This window comes from Prionailurus viverrinus, chromosome A3 (assembly GCF_022837055.1).
Source record: "Prionailurus viverrinus isolate Anna chromosome A3, UM_Priviv_1.0, whole genome shotgun sequence".
Lineage (NCBI taxonomy): Eukaryota > Metazoa > Chordata > Mammalia > Carnivora > Felidae > Prionailurus > Prionailurus viverrinus.
Window position 1 is genome coordinate 67,538,946 of NC_062563.1, and position 15,536 is coordinate 67,554,481.

General features: G+C 34.6%; 1 protein-coding gene across 2 annotated transcripts in view; it reads right to left on the bottom strand.

Annotated features, from left to right (window-relative positions):
* FBXO11 (F-box protein 11) overlaps nt 1-15,536 on the bottom strand; it is an 84,912-nt gene that overhangs the window by 17,471 nt on the left and 51,905 nt on the right. The window contains exons 2-11 of one of the 2 annotated variants that reach the window (XM_047851266.1): nt 8,157-8,284; nt 7,723-7,804; nt 7,157-7,298; nt 4,947-5,076; nt 4,151-4,234; nt 3,934-4,066; nt 2,294-2,400; nt 2,097-2,208; nt 1,670-1,776; nt 1,446-1,583 (exon numbers count right to left, since the gene is read on the bottom strand). In XM_047851266.1, the coding sequence (XP_047707222.1) occupies nt 1,446-1,583; nt 1,670-1,776; nt 2,097-2,208; nt 2,294-2,400; nt 3,934-4,066; nt 4,151-4,234; nt 4,947-5,076; nt 7,157-7,298; nt 7,723-7,804; nt 8,157-8,284 (1,163 nt within the window). Of the gene's footprint in view, nt 1-1,445; nt 1,584-1,669; nt 1,777-2,096; nt 2,209-2,293; nt 2,401-3,933; nt 4,067-4,150; nt 4,235-4,946; nt 5,077-7,156; nt 7,302-7,722; nt 7,805-8,156; nt 8,285-15,536 lie in introns of both variants that reach the window. The other variant, XM_047851267.1, reaches the window with a different exon arrangement.

The window sequence follows — 15,536 nt, forward strand, 5'->3', positions numbered from 1 at the left end:
CTTATGTTTTGATATCCTCCATACCTTTGCCCAGACTCCCCAGTTCCCATGCTTCCTATTTCCCTATTCTTTGGAAAACAGAGGTACAATTTACAGTGAAATGTCAATTTCTTTATTCCAGCTGGAGAGGGGCAAGTGGTCATCTCCACTCTTTATTATTTGTTTGCTTGTTTATTTATTTATTTTATTTCCCCCACTCTGCTTTCTTATTTAAAGGCCCAAGTTATAGCCTACATTTTAAGTGAACTATTCTTCTCAGGTTACAGTTACCCCAGGAATATGATGCACTGGATGGTCTGAAACCATTTAAATCTAATCAGAATTTCATAAAAGAGTGCTCCCTCCTGGTCTAGATCAGTTTTAAAACAGTTCTACATTAGGGCTTTGGAACAAACAATAAAAATAAAAAATTTCCTTCACTAATTGATGATTTGTATATATGAATCCAACATTCCTCTGTTGCTTGATTCATGCTATACAACAGCAATACAACTTCGCTATAACCCGATTTGCCCACCATATCATCACCTCTTCTCCCATCTCAGACTCCTTAACAATAAATGTTGCCAATGTTGTACTAGGACTTAAAAATTGCCTCAATGAAAATTAGACATTAAATGAAAAGCATACCTGAATAGACACCAAAGACCATTATTTTAAAATAGTGGTCTAAGAGAGCTCAAAAAGTTGTGCCTCTAAAAATCTGTGTAAAATGACATAATAGTATTTAAAATATAATATCCATCAAGACACTAATTAACTGCTGCATCAGTTTTAGAACTGATATTTTATTATCACTGTATCTCTTATTAAAATTCTGCCAGTTAAAAAAAATTTTAAAGCACTAAAATGGAATGATGAAACCATTAATTCTCCAAGTGTAGTCTAAAAACAACCTGCATTCAACTCACTTATAGTGCTTATTAAAAATGCATATCCTAATCCCCATTTATATTATTTATTATATCTGGGTGATTTTTATGCACACTTACATTTGAGAACTACTATATTAGATCTTACTCCCCTCAAAGATTCATCAATTCCCTAAGGACACCATCTTCTCTACATGCACATAGTATTAGATTCATGAATTTACAGATTACTGCACATTGATTTTAAAATATGATGCTGAAATTTCTTTTTAAAATTTTGAGAGAGAGAATGTGTGTGTGTGTGTGTGTGTGTGTGTGTGTGTGTGTGTGTGTACAAGCAAGGGAGGAGCAGAGACAGAGGAAGAGAATCTCAAGCAGGCTCCATGCTGTCAGTATAGAGCCTGATGTGGGGCTCGATCCCATGACTTATAAGATCATGACTTTCACTGAACTCAAGAGTCAAGACACTCAACCGACTGAGCCCCCACAGGTGTCCCTAAAATAAAAATCTTAAAAAAAATAGCTTAACTGATAAGAAGTCAGGTTTTTTTTATTAAGAATAAATGTTCTTACCATGCCATGATCAAATGTGAACACACCAACATCACGTCCATGATGGATATGATTCCGTCTAATAATTGGGTTTCCATGATTTTTAACCCAAATCCCAGCTAAAGCATTATTGGAAATTTCATTATCCTCATATATTCCCTGCAACAATTAATCAGAAATAGACATTAGCAGAACTTTAAAAAAAATTTAAAAAAGAAAAAAAACCCCACAAAATTAAAAGATACCTGTGCATGATCTGTTATATAAAGTCCAACATTTTCACAGTCACTGATGTTACAGTGCTTGATAGTGGGACATGCTCCTTGACCACTAACACATACTGCTGAGCCAACTGTAAGAAGAAAAATTTATTTAAAAATCTACTGGACAACAATACAATGACTTTTTTTTTAAGAGAGAGAGGGAGAGAGATAGAGCAAGAGCAGGGGAGAGGGGAAAAGGGAGGGAGGGAGGGGGGAGAGAGAGAGAGAGAGAGGGAGAGAGAATATATATCCAAGGCAGGCTCTATGCTCAGTGAAGAGCCCAATGCTGGATTCCACAGCCCTGGGATCATGACTTGAGCCGAAATCAAGAGTTGGGACACTCAACTGACTGAGCCACCCTGGCACCCCAATAACTCATTTCATAATAAAACATAATGGAAACACTAACCTGTACATGTACTTCGGATGATACAGTGATCAATAATAGGGCTACAATTTACTGTAATCTCTAAGCAGTGGTGTGCATTATGGTGTTGAGCAGATTTGTCATCAGGGTTAAACTGAAAAGGAGAAATTCTGCTTGAAACAGACAACCACTGCCTTAAACGATTTCAACATACATACTCTAAATCTTAAATTCCTTACCCTTATTGTCATATATCCAACATAAGCATCCTCAGAACCTTCCATAAAGACGAAGGTTGAATCTCTAGTGTTTTCAATTATAACTTTGTCTGCTACTTTTCCAGGTGCTGTGGAGAAGATATTTTAAAACACATTACCTTTATTTTTTTAAAGCACATGATTTATCAGATGAAATTGAAATAAAAATTTTTTTAATCAGCAAAAATATTCTGCCATAAAACTAATAATAAAAAAATCCTTTTTATTGTTTTAAGTTGGGTACTTTTTTTGGAGGAGGAATTTTTTTTTCATTTTTTAAGAAAAATTTTAATAAAAAAATTTAATTGAAGTATAGTTAACATATTAGTTTCAGGTGTACAATACAGTGACTTGATAATTATATACATTACAAAATGCTCACTATGGAAGTGTAATTACTCTGTCACCATCATAAAATTATTATAATATTACTGATTATGTTCCCTATCCTATACTTTTCAACCTGTGACATTTATTTTATAACGGGAAGTTTGTACCTCTTAATCTCCTTCCCCTTTTTCATCTATCTGTCCACTTACCTCCCCTCTATAAACAACCTATATGTTCTCTGTATTTATGAGTCTATTTCCTTTTTACTGTTATTTGTTTTGTTTTGTAGATTCCATATATAAGTGACATCACTTGGTATTTGTCTTTGTCTAATTTATTTCACTTAGCATAATATGAGGGGGAAGTTTTAAAAAAACATTAGTATTGAATATATAAGACTATTCATTTTATCAGGTAACTATGTTTCACTGGCCTTTTCTACAGGCCATCATATTTAATGTGGATATTATTTGAGTACTATTATACTCATTCATATATAACAATACTCCTAATAATATTTAACTACTAATAGTATTTAGTATCAAATACAATGACAGATTAAAAAATGGTTTCTTGTGAAAATAAAATCACCTCTGGCAGCACCAGAAAAAGAAGCTTAAGGAGGGGAAAGAAGAAGGGGGATGATAAGTAGGTAGAGAAGGAGAGAAACCTCCCAATTTAAACTTATTTCCAAACTGGCCTTGATTTGGAAAGTACTGCAAGTCACTAGGCAAAATTTATTATACCTTCCCCCCCCTATTCTCTATCGTGGAAATGGAGCAGGGAAGCACAAGGGGCAGTAAATAAAAATTTCAGTTACAAGTAATAAATGCTAGCTATCTTAAAATGGTCCAGGTACAGTGTCCTTAAAAAAGGCAGAAGAAATCTTGAAATGACTGATCAGTGCTCAACAACTGTTACATTAATTCTTAGAAACCTGACCAATAGCACAAAAAAAATTTACAAAGGATATCTGTTTCATTAAAAACACAGCAATAAAAACATTAACCATCTTGATTTTCAAATAAAAGATAAAACAAGTATCTTTCTTTCTTTAATGAATAAGACAGTTGGACAAAGTACAGACATCAAGAAATATATACATCTTAAAAAAAAATTCATCTATAATGTCTGAACTGTCATGTTTTCATTTCTGTGATATGCAATATTCCTGTTCTTTCTTACCATTAAGGTATTACCAAGGTTCCCCTGGATTTTAAGTCACTAGTGTTTAAAAAAAAAATCACGTAAATAATATATTAAATTTTTAATGACAATGCATCTCAAAATACCTGCACCAATCATGGTGATTGGAGATTCAATATATATCCATTCATCAGTGTATATTCCAGAATGAACAAAGATAAGTCCATCAAAATGAGCTTCTTGTACCCCACCAAGGGCATCTTCAATTGTATCATAATACTACAAAAAAAAAAACCAAAAGCATTCAGTACAGAACTGAAAGATTACCATCTTAAGTCTTGTAAAAATACAAATCAAACATACCAACATATTTTCTCTTCCTTTATATCTTGCAGGATTACTGTAGAAATGTTCAGCAAATCCTGGCTTTACATGTGCACCTTTATACTAAAATGTCAAAAAACAAACCAAACAAAAAAACCAGAAACATTAACTACTAATATAAACATTATATTCTAAATTAATTTCATATTGTATTTTTATTAAATATAAAAAAGGTTTTAATTATTCTAATTTTCTGTTGCATAGTGCAGTGTAAATTCTGAAACAGCTTATGACTCAGTAATATCCAGTAAGAAAGGACAAAATTTGCTAATCTCAGCACTACTGATATTTTGGGACAGATAATTCTTTGTTGTGGGGCTGTCCTGTGCATCACTGTTAAAATATTTAGCAGCATCCCTGGCCTCTACCCACTAGATACCAGTAGAATCCTCTTCTCCAGTGACAACCAAAAAGGTCTCCAGACATTGCCAAATGTCTCCTGTGGAGCAAAACCATCCCCACCTGAGAACCACTCATAAAAGACCATAGGAAAATTAAGGTAAATGTGAAACTTTAAAACAACTACTGAACACTAATAATTTAAGAAAAAGTTCAAAGAGATCCATATAAAGTATAACTGCTCTTGGGCTACTGATGCTTACTGCCACTGTTTAAATTATTAATAAATACAAGCGCAGTTAAAAAAATTGTTGAATATTTTGTTGACTGATAAATATTCATTGCCTTAAAACCTATTCTTAAGTTTAAATAAATTTTTTAAAAAGAAACTTTTAGTTACAAATATAAATCAGTATTTTCCATTTATACTTCATACCAACTGCTGGAAACTCTCTTTCCAAGGATTTGGATGTTCATATTCTTCTGGATTAATCTGGTAGAATTTGCCAGGTTCAGGATGCATCATAGGGCGAGTATATTCGAAAACTTCCATGTATAATCGTTTCCTGAAGGAGAAAAGGAATGAAAGATTTCTTCATAAAATGTCCTTTAAAACAACTAGAAAGGGGCGCCTGGATGGCTCGGTCGGTTAAGCAACTGACTTCGGCTTAGGTCATGATCTCACAGTCCGTGAGTTCGAGCCCCACGTCGGGCTCTGTGCTGACAGCTCAGAGCCTGGAGCCTGCTTCGGATTCTGTGTCTCCCTCTCTCTCTGCCCCTTCCCTGCTCATGCTCTGTCTCTCTGTGTCTCAAAAATAAATTAAAAAACATTAAAAAAAATAAAAATAAAACAACTAGAAAAATTATCTGATGCTTTAAAACATATAAGAATATAAAAAACCAAAATTTTAAATGTAAAATGGTTTTTGGCTAAAATAATATAACTACATATAGGGACACCTGGGTGGCTCAGTTGGCTGAACATCTGACTTCAGCTCAGGTCATGATTTCACAGTTCACAAGTTTGAGCCCCACATCTGGCTCTGTGCTGACAGCTTAGAAACCTGCAGCCTGCTAAGGATTCTGTGTCTCCCTCTCTCTCTGCTCCCTCCCCACTCACTCTCTCTCAAAAATAAATAAACAGGGGCGCCTGGGTGGCTCAGTCGGTTGAGCAGCCGACTTGGTTGAGCGGCCGACTTCGGCTCAGGTCATGATCTTGCCGTCCGTGAGTTCGAGCCCCGCGTCGGGCTCTGTGCTGACAGCTCAGAGCCTGGAGACTGTTTCAGATTCTGTGTCTCCCTCTCTCTGACCCTCCCCTGTTCATACTCTGTCTCTTCCTGTCTCAAAAATAAATAAAATTTAGAATAAATAAATAAATAAATAAACATTAAAAAACAATATGTAACTACATATAAAAAATAGTACACCTCCCAAAATAAGAAGTGTCAATTCTTCAAAATTTGCTTAGGGGAAAAAAGGGTACCCTTACTGTAAAAGGCTCATACGGTTATTATTTAAAAGGATGGCTTTTAGGTTGCCTGGGTGGCTTAGTCAGTTAAGCACCCAACTCTTGGTTTCGGCTCAGGTCATGATCTCATCATTTGTGAGATCAAGCCGGGCATTGGGCTCCACGCTGACAGTGCGTGGCCTGCTTGGGATTCTCTCTCTCCCTCTCTCTCTGCCCCTCCTCCACTCACACATGTGCATGCTCTTTCAAAATAAATAAATAAACTTTGAAAAAAATAATTAAAGGATGGCTTTCAGTGAAATACTCTGAACCTAATTAACTCTTTGTATATCTTTACATGTTATTATCAAGAGCCAACAAATCTCAGAAATGTACTGATAGTAACTATTTAATCACTTCCTGTAAAAATTGGTATTTTCTTGCAGTCTTTTTATCTACAGATAGTTTCATTTATTACAGTTATGATTATATAGCATATAAAATTCTGTATTCTGCTCTTTAAAAAAATTTTTTAGAACATAGCATTTTACCATGTTAGTAGCAACTCTTGTAAAAATCACTATTAATTGCCTGTATCATCATCCTCCAAGTAGATGTTACATTATTAGTCCATTTCTTCTTGCTAGACATTTAGATTTCTAATTTTCCCTATTATTAACTGTGCCATTATGAAAAATTTGTACATAAGGAAAAAAAAATTTCCAGAAGTGAATTACATTGGTCAAAGGGCTCGCATACTTTAAGGCTCATAAATACAACTGTCAAATTCAGTGATGTTAACAGTTTTCCAAAAGTGATGTAACAAAATCTACACTCTCATTAAACTATCAGATTGAATTACCTGTTTTCTTTTTCTTAAAAAATTACCTATTTGAAATTAGACACAGTTCTATTTCTAAAAAGCTTAAATTTAAATGAACAACATTTCCCACAATCACTCAGTTGCTATTAACTGATAAATAACACAGAAAGTACTTCATTTTTTGTTTTATAAATACCGCTTAGACCAACAACCTACATTTGTGATAAACAGGTAATATGGAATTTATAAGCATTCTAATGTTGTTCCAACTGTTTAATTTTAACCACCACCTCACACTTCAACTTCCCTACCATCTTTAACATTTAGGGCAGCAAATAATATATCTCAAGATAATAAGAAATAAATTTTCACTTACCACAAAATTGGATCATTAGCAAGCTCACTGAAGCGTTTACACACACAAGCTGCTCTACAAAGATCCTGTTCCAGCAAGTAAGAGAAGATTTTTAGAACCACTTCATCTGGCAGTTTCTCCTGAAGATACTGTTCAGCAGGTGCTGCTATAAAGAGATTAACAAACAGAATTTAAACTATTTATTGCGGTAGTGACAACTTTCTCATTATGTAAAGAGCATTATTTTCATTTTATCTAATGAATAGCTTTTATTGTTTGATGACAATCATTTTATAAGCATTTTACTTTCATAGATAATATACACATTTACCTTCTTTTGTCCTAACTTAAGTATTCTTTCTTTTAGCTGTTACGTACCATTTCAGAAACTGGTTAAACACATAAAATGTATTTTTATACAACAATTACAGTCAAAAGAGATCAGGTTCTCATGTTTATTCTATAGTATCACCTTTTCAATTCAAAATGTGCCATTAATCTATATTTAATAAAATTTTAATTTTTGCTATCAAACAAAATTAAAAAGAGTATTTAACTCTATCCCTTAGTTTTCCCAAGGGAAATACCAGATAGATCTTGAGATTTTCCAGATACTCTTGCACGTTTTGCACGATGACCAAAGTTTTCTGTAGTTGAAGTTGAGGCACCCTTCAAAAACAAAAGGAAAACTAATTAAGCAAATATTTTTACCATACGTAATCATTATTTCTAAAAAACGCTGACATTTCAGGGGCACCTGGGGGGCTCAGTCGGTTAAGCGTCCGACTTTGGCTCAGGTCATGATCTCGCAGTTTTAGTTTGAGCCCCATGTCAGGCTGTGTGCTGACAGCTCGGAGCCTACAGGCTCCTTCAGATTCTGTCTCTCTCTCTCTCTCTCTCTGTCCCTCCCCCACTCATGTTGTCTCTCTCTCAAAAATAAATACACATTAAAAAAAATTTCTTTTAAATGGTGACATTTCCCGTTTTGTTTCTTAACAATTCCTTCATTACATTTATTTACCTCCATACTGCTCTTTGTAGGACACGCTGTTCTTTTTGGCAACAGAGTTTTTCTACGAAGTTGGTATGGACTATTTTGTGCACCAGGACCTGATTCTTCAGCAACCATATCTGCAGGTACATCATCATCTGTTATAAAAAAAAGCAATATGAAAAATGACACCCATTTTTTAAAAAAAGCTCTATGGATGCAGCATACTTTTAAGAAGCTTCATAAATTTGATAGGGGGAGAAGGGGTAGGTACAACTTTTATATAAAATTTCAGCCAACTGGACAAACATCTGAAAGAAATGCTAGACTTCTAGTTCATTTCTTACTTCAAAACAAATTCCAAAATAGAGCATGTATTCAAGTACAAAAAAATCTATCACTAAAAGAAACCAAAGGTAATCATTTTTTGTAATGTTAAAGCGGAGAAGAAGTAGAACACAAAATCTGGAAGGCATTTAAAAAAAAGGTGAGGAGCATGTTCACTTGAGGAATGGGAAGACTTACTAATACATGATTATAGCCCAAGTAGGGTGAGAAGAGTAGCCTGGCAAGAGATGTCAGAATCAAAGTGGGATGAGGAGGGTGTCCATGCAGAGGGACAGCTAAGTGGAGGGTGGGTATCACATATCAAGTAGGATGAAAACAACATTTTGCAGACGGTGGTCTGGCATAGGGTGGTAGAGCTCAACAGGGTAAGGAAGCTTGTGTGGGAGAAGGGGTGGCCTGAAATGGAGAGTCAGAGCAAGAGCAAGGAGAGAAGGGCATACAGGAAAAGGGATGGTGGAAGTGGAAGATTGGCTGCATACAGCAGAGGGATTCATCAAATAATTGAACAATAATGGAAGCCAGGTTTCTGTCAGAGAAGAGAGTTAAATTATAAAAAGAAAACTAGAATAAGAACTTGGGTGTTAAGACTGGAATTGGAGGTTATCAATGTAAACTCATGGTTTTCTAATACATAAATACATATGTAAATGTTTGGATGTGGATAAATGTACCTGCGTATATTTCCTAGCTCTGTCCACTGACAGAACCTAGAAAGCAGTTGACACTCCAGTACCAATGAGTATGACTAACATTTGGATCTTGGCTTCTGATAACATTTTTTATAAAAAGGATAAGGGCTCCTTGGAGAAATGGCTGATTTTAGGTCGCTGGAAATTATAAAACAAGCCTGGAATATCTTGTGGCAGAGAAAAGAAAATGCTCAAAGAATTATGAAGATGTGTCAAAAAGACACAGAGGTCAGCTTAAATGATCACTCACTAGCAAAATTATGTTGGAACATCAAAATTCATAATGACAGTGAAAGTATTATAATCCAATGAATAGAAAGCAACCCATAAATTCATATTGCTAGAGATAAATAATTAACTTTAAAGTTTGATATGGAATGGCACGTTTGAGTACCTCCCCCCAAATACTTATTAAGTAGAAAGGGAAAAATAGTAACTCGATAGCAGAGATGCCCATCAGACACTGCCTTAATCAAGTGATCAACATGACTATCATCAGTAGGACAAACTGAAACTGTGTGCCACCTGATAGCATACAACAGGATCACAACTGCTATGATAAAGATATATATCCTAAATTTAATTTGAGGAAACCTCAAACAAGCTCAATTTGTTCTAATTTGTTTTGAATAATCTTCAAAATTGTCAAAGTCATGAAAGTCAAGCAAAGTCTAAGGAACTGTTCCAGGTTGAAGAATATGGAAGAGATATGGCAACTAACATGGTTCTGAACTGGATCCTTTTGCTAAAAATTTGCCATTATGACAATTAGTGAAACTTGAATGGGAGTTAAAAGATTAGAAGGTAGTAATGGGTCAATGTTAACTTTCAGATTTTAATAGCTGTAGTACGTACAGTGATTTAGGAGAATATCCTTGTTTGTAGGAAACATACACCCTAACGTATTAGGAGGTAGCAGGATAACAGGCTGGCAACTTACTTTTGTGGGGGTTCAGAAGGAAAAAAACCTTCCTTGTATTATACTTTTAAGTACGAATTGTTTAAAAAAAAAAAAAAAAGAGGCTAATAGAGGCACCTGAGTGGCTCAATCAGTTGAACGTCCAACTTTAGCTCAGGTCATGACCTCACCCTTCATGAGTTCAAGCTCTGTATTAGGCTCACTGCTTGTCAGTTCAGAGCCTGGAGCCTGCTTCAGATTCTATGTCTCCTTCTCTCTTTCTGCCCCTCCCCAACTTGTTCTTGTTCGTTCTTTCTCTCTCTCTCCCCACCTCCCCCCAAATAAACATTGATTTTTTTAAAGCTAATCAATTTGAGTAATATATAAAAAGTTTTAAAATTCTGCTTGGAAAATTAACACCACAAACATAATCAAGAAGCAACCTATTAGGAAAAAAATTTTTACAATACATGTCACAGAAGGGTAATTTCCTTATTTTATCTGCATGCCTACAAATCAATATGGAAAAGAAACAATTCAATAGAAAATCAGGCCAAGGACATGAACAGACAAGACAGAATTAAGTTTAAATGCTAATAAAAATGACAATGAGATTAAAAAAAATGTTTATATATTTTGAAAGAGAGAGCATGCACGAGAGAGAGAGAGAGAGAGAGAGCGCGTGTGCAAGCGCACAAGGGGGATGGCCAGAGAGAGGGGGAGAGAGAGAATCCCAAGAATCGTGGGGCTCCACCTCACAAACCATGAAATCATGACATGAGCTGAAATCAAGAGCTGGATGCTTAACCCATTGAGCCACCCAGGTGCCCTGACAATGAGATTTTTTATGTGGCAAGTTATCAAATATCAAAAAGTGTGATCAAATACTAGTATCATTAAAGGACAGCATGAGGGAAAAAAGATTCCTAATTGCTTTAAGGAGAGCAGTTTGGCAATTGCTATTATTAATAAGGAATTCCATTTCTGCGAATTGATTCTGCAACTATATTCACACATATGGGCAAAGTAGTATGTACCAAGATATTCACTGCAGTTGTTTATAATACTGCGGGATAACAATCAAAATGTTCATCAATAACTGTTAAATAAACTTTGGTACAGCTATACAATAAACTATTATGCGGTCATTACAAAATACAAAGCAAGGACAGGGCTCCTGGGTGGCTCAGTCAGTTGAGTGTCCGACTTCGGTTCAGATCATGATCTCACGGTTCATGGGTTTGAGCCCCACACTGGGCTCACTGCTGACAGTATGAAGCCTGCTTCAGATCCTCTGTTTCCCTGTCTCTCTACTCCTCCCCCGCTCAGGCTAAGATAAACAAACATTAAAAAAAATTAGATTTTTGTACAATTACGGAAGTTGTTTCAGGTTCTAAGCCATATGCCTAGGTTTTAGTGCTAGCTCTATTTTGAAAATGCCTAAGACCACATATCTCCCATGCCCATATATGCACTAAATCTCCAACCCAGATCCCTTAGGACATATAGTCCAGAACCAAAAAGTCCCTGTGCTATTTTATACAATAGCACCTACTCCTACTTACTGCTTTGATTTGACTTCTCTCATTTCTGGCTTCTTTCCTTCTTTAGAGCTTAACTACGCATTTACATTTCTGTCCTTGTTTTGTGTTACATTTCTGTATGTTTGTGGTAGGTATGCATGTGGGGATAATATCTCTATCACCCTGGTTATAATGCTGCTAGCAATCAGTTTCTACAACACTCAAAAAAGTATATTCTCAAAACTTTTCATCCTATACAACCTTCTTCTCTCTCACCCCATTCCTATTCCTGTTTAAAAATCGATAGATCTTGGGGCACCTGGGTGGTTCAGATGGTTGAGTGTCCAACTCCTGATTTCAGCTCAGGTCATGATCCCAAGATCATGGGAACTGAGCCCTGAATTGGGCTCCAGGCTAAGCGTGGAGCCTGCTTGAGATTCCCTCTCTCCCCGCCTCTGCCCCTCTTTCCCACTTGTGCCTTCTCTCTAAAAACAAACAAAAACCCTCAAATCTATAGATCTTATTATTACAGATACCTAACTCACTCACCCATCCTGCCCTGGAATCCTTTCCTTCTCACCATCAACACAGCAAATATTAAAGACTAAAAAGTAAGGAATTCAGAGGTACTAACAGAAAGAAAAGGTGTTGGTTAACTCAGCTGCACCCAAAAGTTCACACCAAACAGATACACAAAGCTACATAATTTGAATTGTGTAATGCCATAGTAACCTCAACTTCCTATCTGTAAACACTGTCTTGTTCTAAAGCACTCAAAGCTCAGTTCTAAAAGAACTGTTATTGATTCTTATTTGTGCTGAGGTAAAGAATCTGTGCTAAATTTCTATATAGTTCTCATAATAAATTACCACTGACTGTTCTAAAAGGTATTTAAAAAGGGGTCATTCTGAAAAGATCACTTGGCCACTATTGCAATATGAAGCAAAGGAGAAAGATTAAAAAACAGAACAACTCTAGTCATTAGTATTCTCTTCATTTTTTGAATTCCTGTAGTACTGTATAATTATCTGCAGTAGTGTGTAAGTACCATATATTCTTTGCAATATCATAGCTACTTTATGTTATTATTTACTTTTTTGGTATATGCCATATTTTCTTGACAAAAATATAAGCTTTGATGGCCAGGTCTCTCATTTATATTCTTTCTCAGTATCTACTTTGTTGTCCAGTAGGTACTCAAAAAAATGTTGATTCACATCTCTGGAGAACCTCTTCAATTCAAGGAGTTTTCCCCAAAAACCATCCCTAGTGGTGAACTATGATGACTTTAGATACTACTTTACAGAAAATAAAAATCTGGACAGGAACTGCTTCATGTCTTTCTACCTTCAACTCCAATGAACTTATATACATGCATATGTATGATATTTTGTTCCCTCCTAAAATGAAGTATTCCCAAGATAGATTTGGCACATATGAAGCAAATAAACAAAAATTTTATTAAATAAATAAATGAAACAATGAATAAAGTGAACGATCAATGGTAACTGCCATACTAGCTCCAATCCAAGAATCAAGAAATCATAAAATATTATTTATGGCTTTGTTCCAACAATGAAGTCTAAAAGCAAGCCCTCAACATAATATTTTGTTGAAAAAATTTTAACTTTATAGTTTCACTTTTACACCTAGTATTAGAATGTCCATATTTAAATGCCAAGCTGTAATCTAAAACTAAAAAAAAAAATCTCAATACAAAAAATGCTCAATTTCAACCATAATTTACAGAAAACATAATTTTCAGTTAGGAAATGTTCTCAACCAGAGAGGTCTAATAGAAACAGAATGTGATTCATATATGTAAATTTTTTTAAAGTTTATTTTTTTAATAATCTTTTTACCCAACATGGGGCTCAAACTCACAACCCTGAGATCAAGAGTCACGTGCTCTTCTGACTGAGCCAACCAAGCACCCCCACATATGTAATTTTTCATATTCTAGTAGCTGTATGTGAAAAAAAAAGTGAAATTAATTCTAATATAATTTAACCAGATATCTAAAATGTATTTCAACATTTAACCAATACAAAATTGAGATATTTTACATTCTTTTTTCATACCAAATATTTGAAAATCAGTACTTATTTTTACCACATTTATTTTCAGACATGCCTTATATCAAGTGCTCAACGGTCACATGTGACTAGTGACTACCCAAACTGGATAGTGTACACACCCACACATTTTATTAAGACCTTATCAGTGCTCAAAAAAATAATAGTGTACAATTTAAAGGGATGCTTACACACATACACATATTTAATTTTATAATTTTTAGATTTTACTGTAAACCCTACATTAATATACCAGAGTCTTCACTATGAATAGGAACCAAGGTTTAAGCAAAGCCTTCTGGAAAATAAGCACATTTCTTTCTTTAGCTAAAAAATAATCTTTGAAATCTTTGATATTAAATACATTGAAAATTTATATTAGGATTTATTCCAACAAAAGAAGAGACTTAAGTCTATACATTCTGAAACTAGAAGAATACCTTAATTTTTACATACTTAACTATCTTAAAGGTTTACAAAAAAACTGTATTACTGCTTGGATGGGGTCCAAAATCTATACACTAGGTTATACACCAACCTAAAGTTAGAGTTTATGGAAATTAATTTACAGTGGTTTCCAACCCCCAAATATTATACATATTCCACATTACTTACCCATAGCCACAGATCAGATTGGAAACTTAAGCAAATCTGTGCTAGTAACTGTGTGTTTAGAAACAGCTCCCAGTCTCACATTGTAAAGAACCACACTTGACAACTGTTTCTAACACAGTTGCGAACTACCACAGCTTTTTCCAACTACTAAAAAAATCCACTGAATAAACTGAAATCAAGATAAAATTCATTTAAAATGTTTTAAAATATTTTACTTAAAACTTTAAGCATTTTACTTAAAAATTTTTCTTAAATATTTTAAGGTAGAGAGTCCAGAAATAAAGTCATAATATGTAATTATTCAAGATATTATTACATATTCCATTCACATATTCAGTTATTAATTACACACATATACACACACTTCTGAATTTCCAAAACAACATGAACTATAGGGATTATCTAAGACTGGTAAAAGAAAAAATATTTACACTTTGACCACTGAATAATAATCTTTAGAAGCCACTTCTTTGATATTATCAACACTTACTCAAAACTCAAGGCTTCATTTCAACAGAAAAAATTTAGACCAACTCATTCTAAACTGCCGAACATAAAGTGTGTTCAACAAATATTTGCTGAATAAATGTAGAATGAACGAACGAATGTGCCATGCACCGTATGAGTTACTGGTGAGACAGAGCAACCATTAATTCTTTCAATGTCTGGTAGAATTTACCAGTGGAGCAGTCTGGTCCTGGGCTTTTGTTTGCTGGGAGGTTTTTGATTACTGAGTCAATCTCCCCACCAGTAATTCATCTGTTCAAATTTCCTACTTCATCATGATTCAGTCTTGGTAGGTTGTATATTTCTAGGAATTTATCCATTTCTTCTAGGTTGTCCAATTTGTTGGCATACAACTTCATTCTAATCTTCCAATGCTAAAACAAACAAAAAAAACCTCTCCCAATCTTTTGTATTTCTGTGCTCTCAGTTGTAATATTTCCTCTTTCATTTTTTATTTTATTTATGTCCTATTTCCTTTTGTCTTGGTGAGTGTAGCTAAAGGTTTGTCAATTTTGTTATTGTTTCAAAGAACCAATTCTTAGTTTCCTTAATCTTCTCTATTGTCTTTTGACTCTCTATTTTATTAATTTCTGCTCTAATCTTTGTTATTCTCTTCCTTGTATTAAATTTGGGCTTTTTTTCTCTTCCTAGTTCCTTGAAATATAGTTTCTTGTTTCTCGAGGTAGACATTTATTGCCACAAACTTTCCTTCTGAACTGCTCTTGCTGCATGCCACGTATTTGTCTGTCACAGTT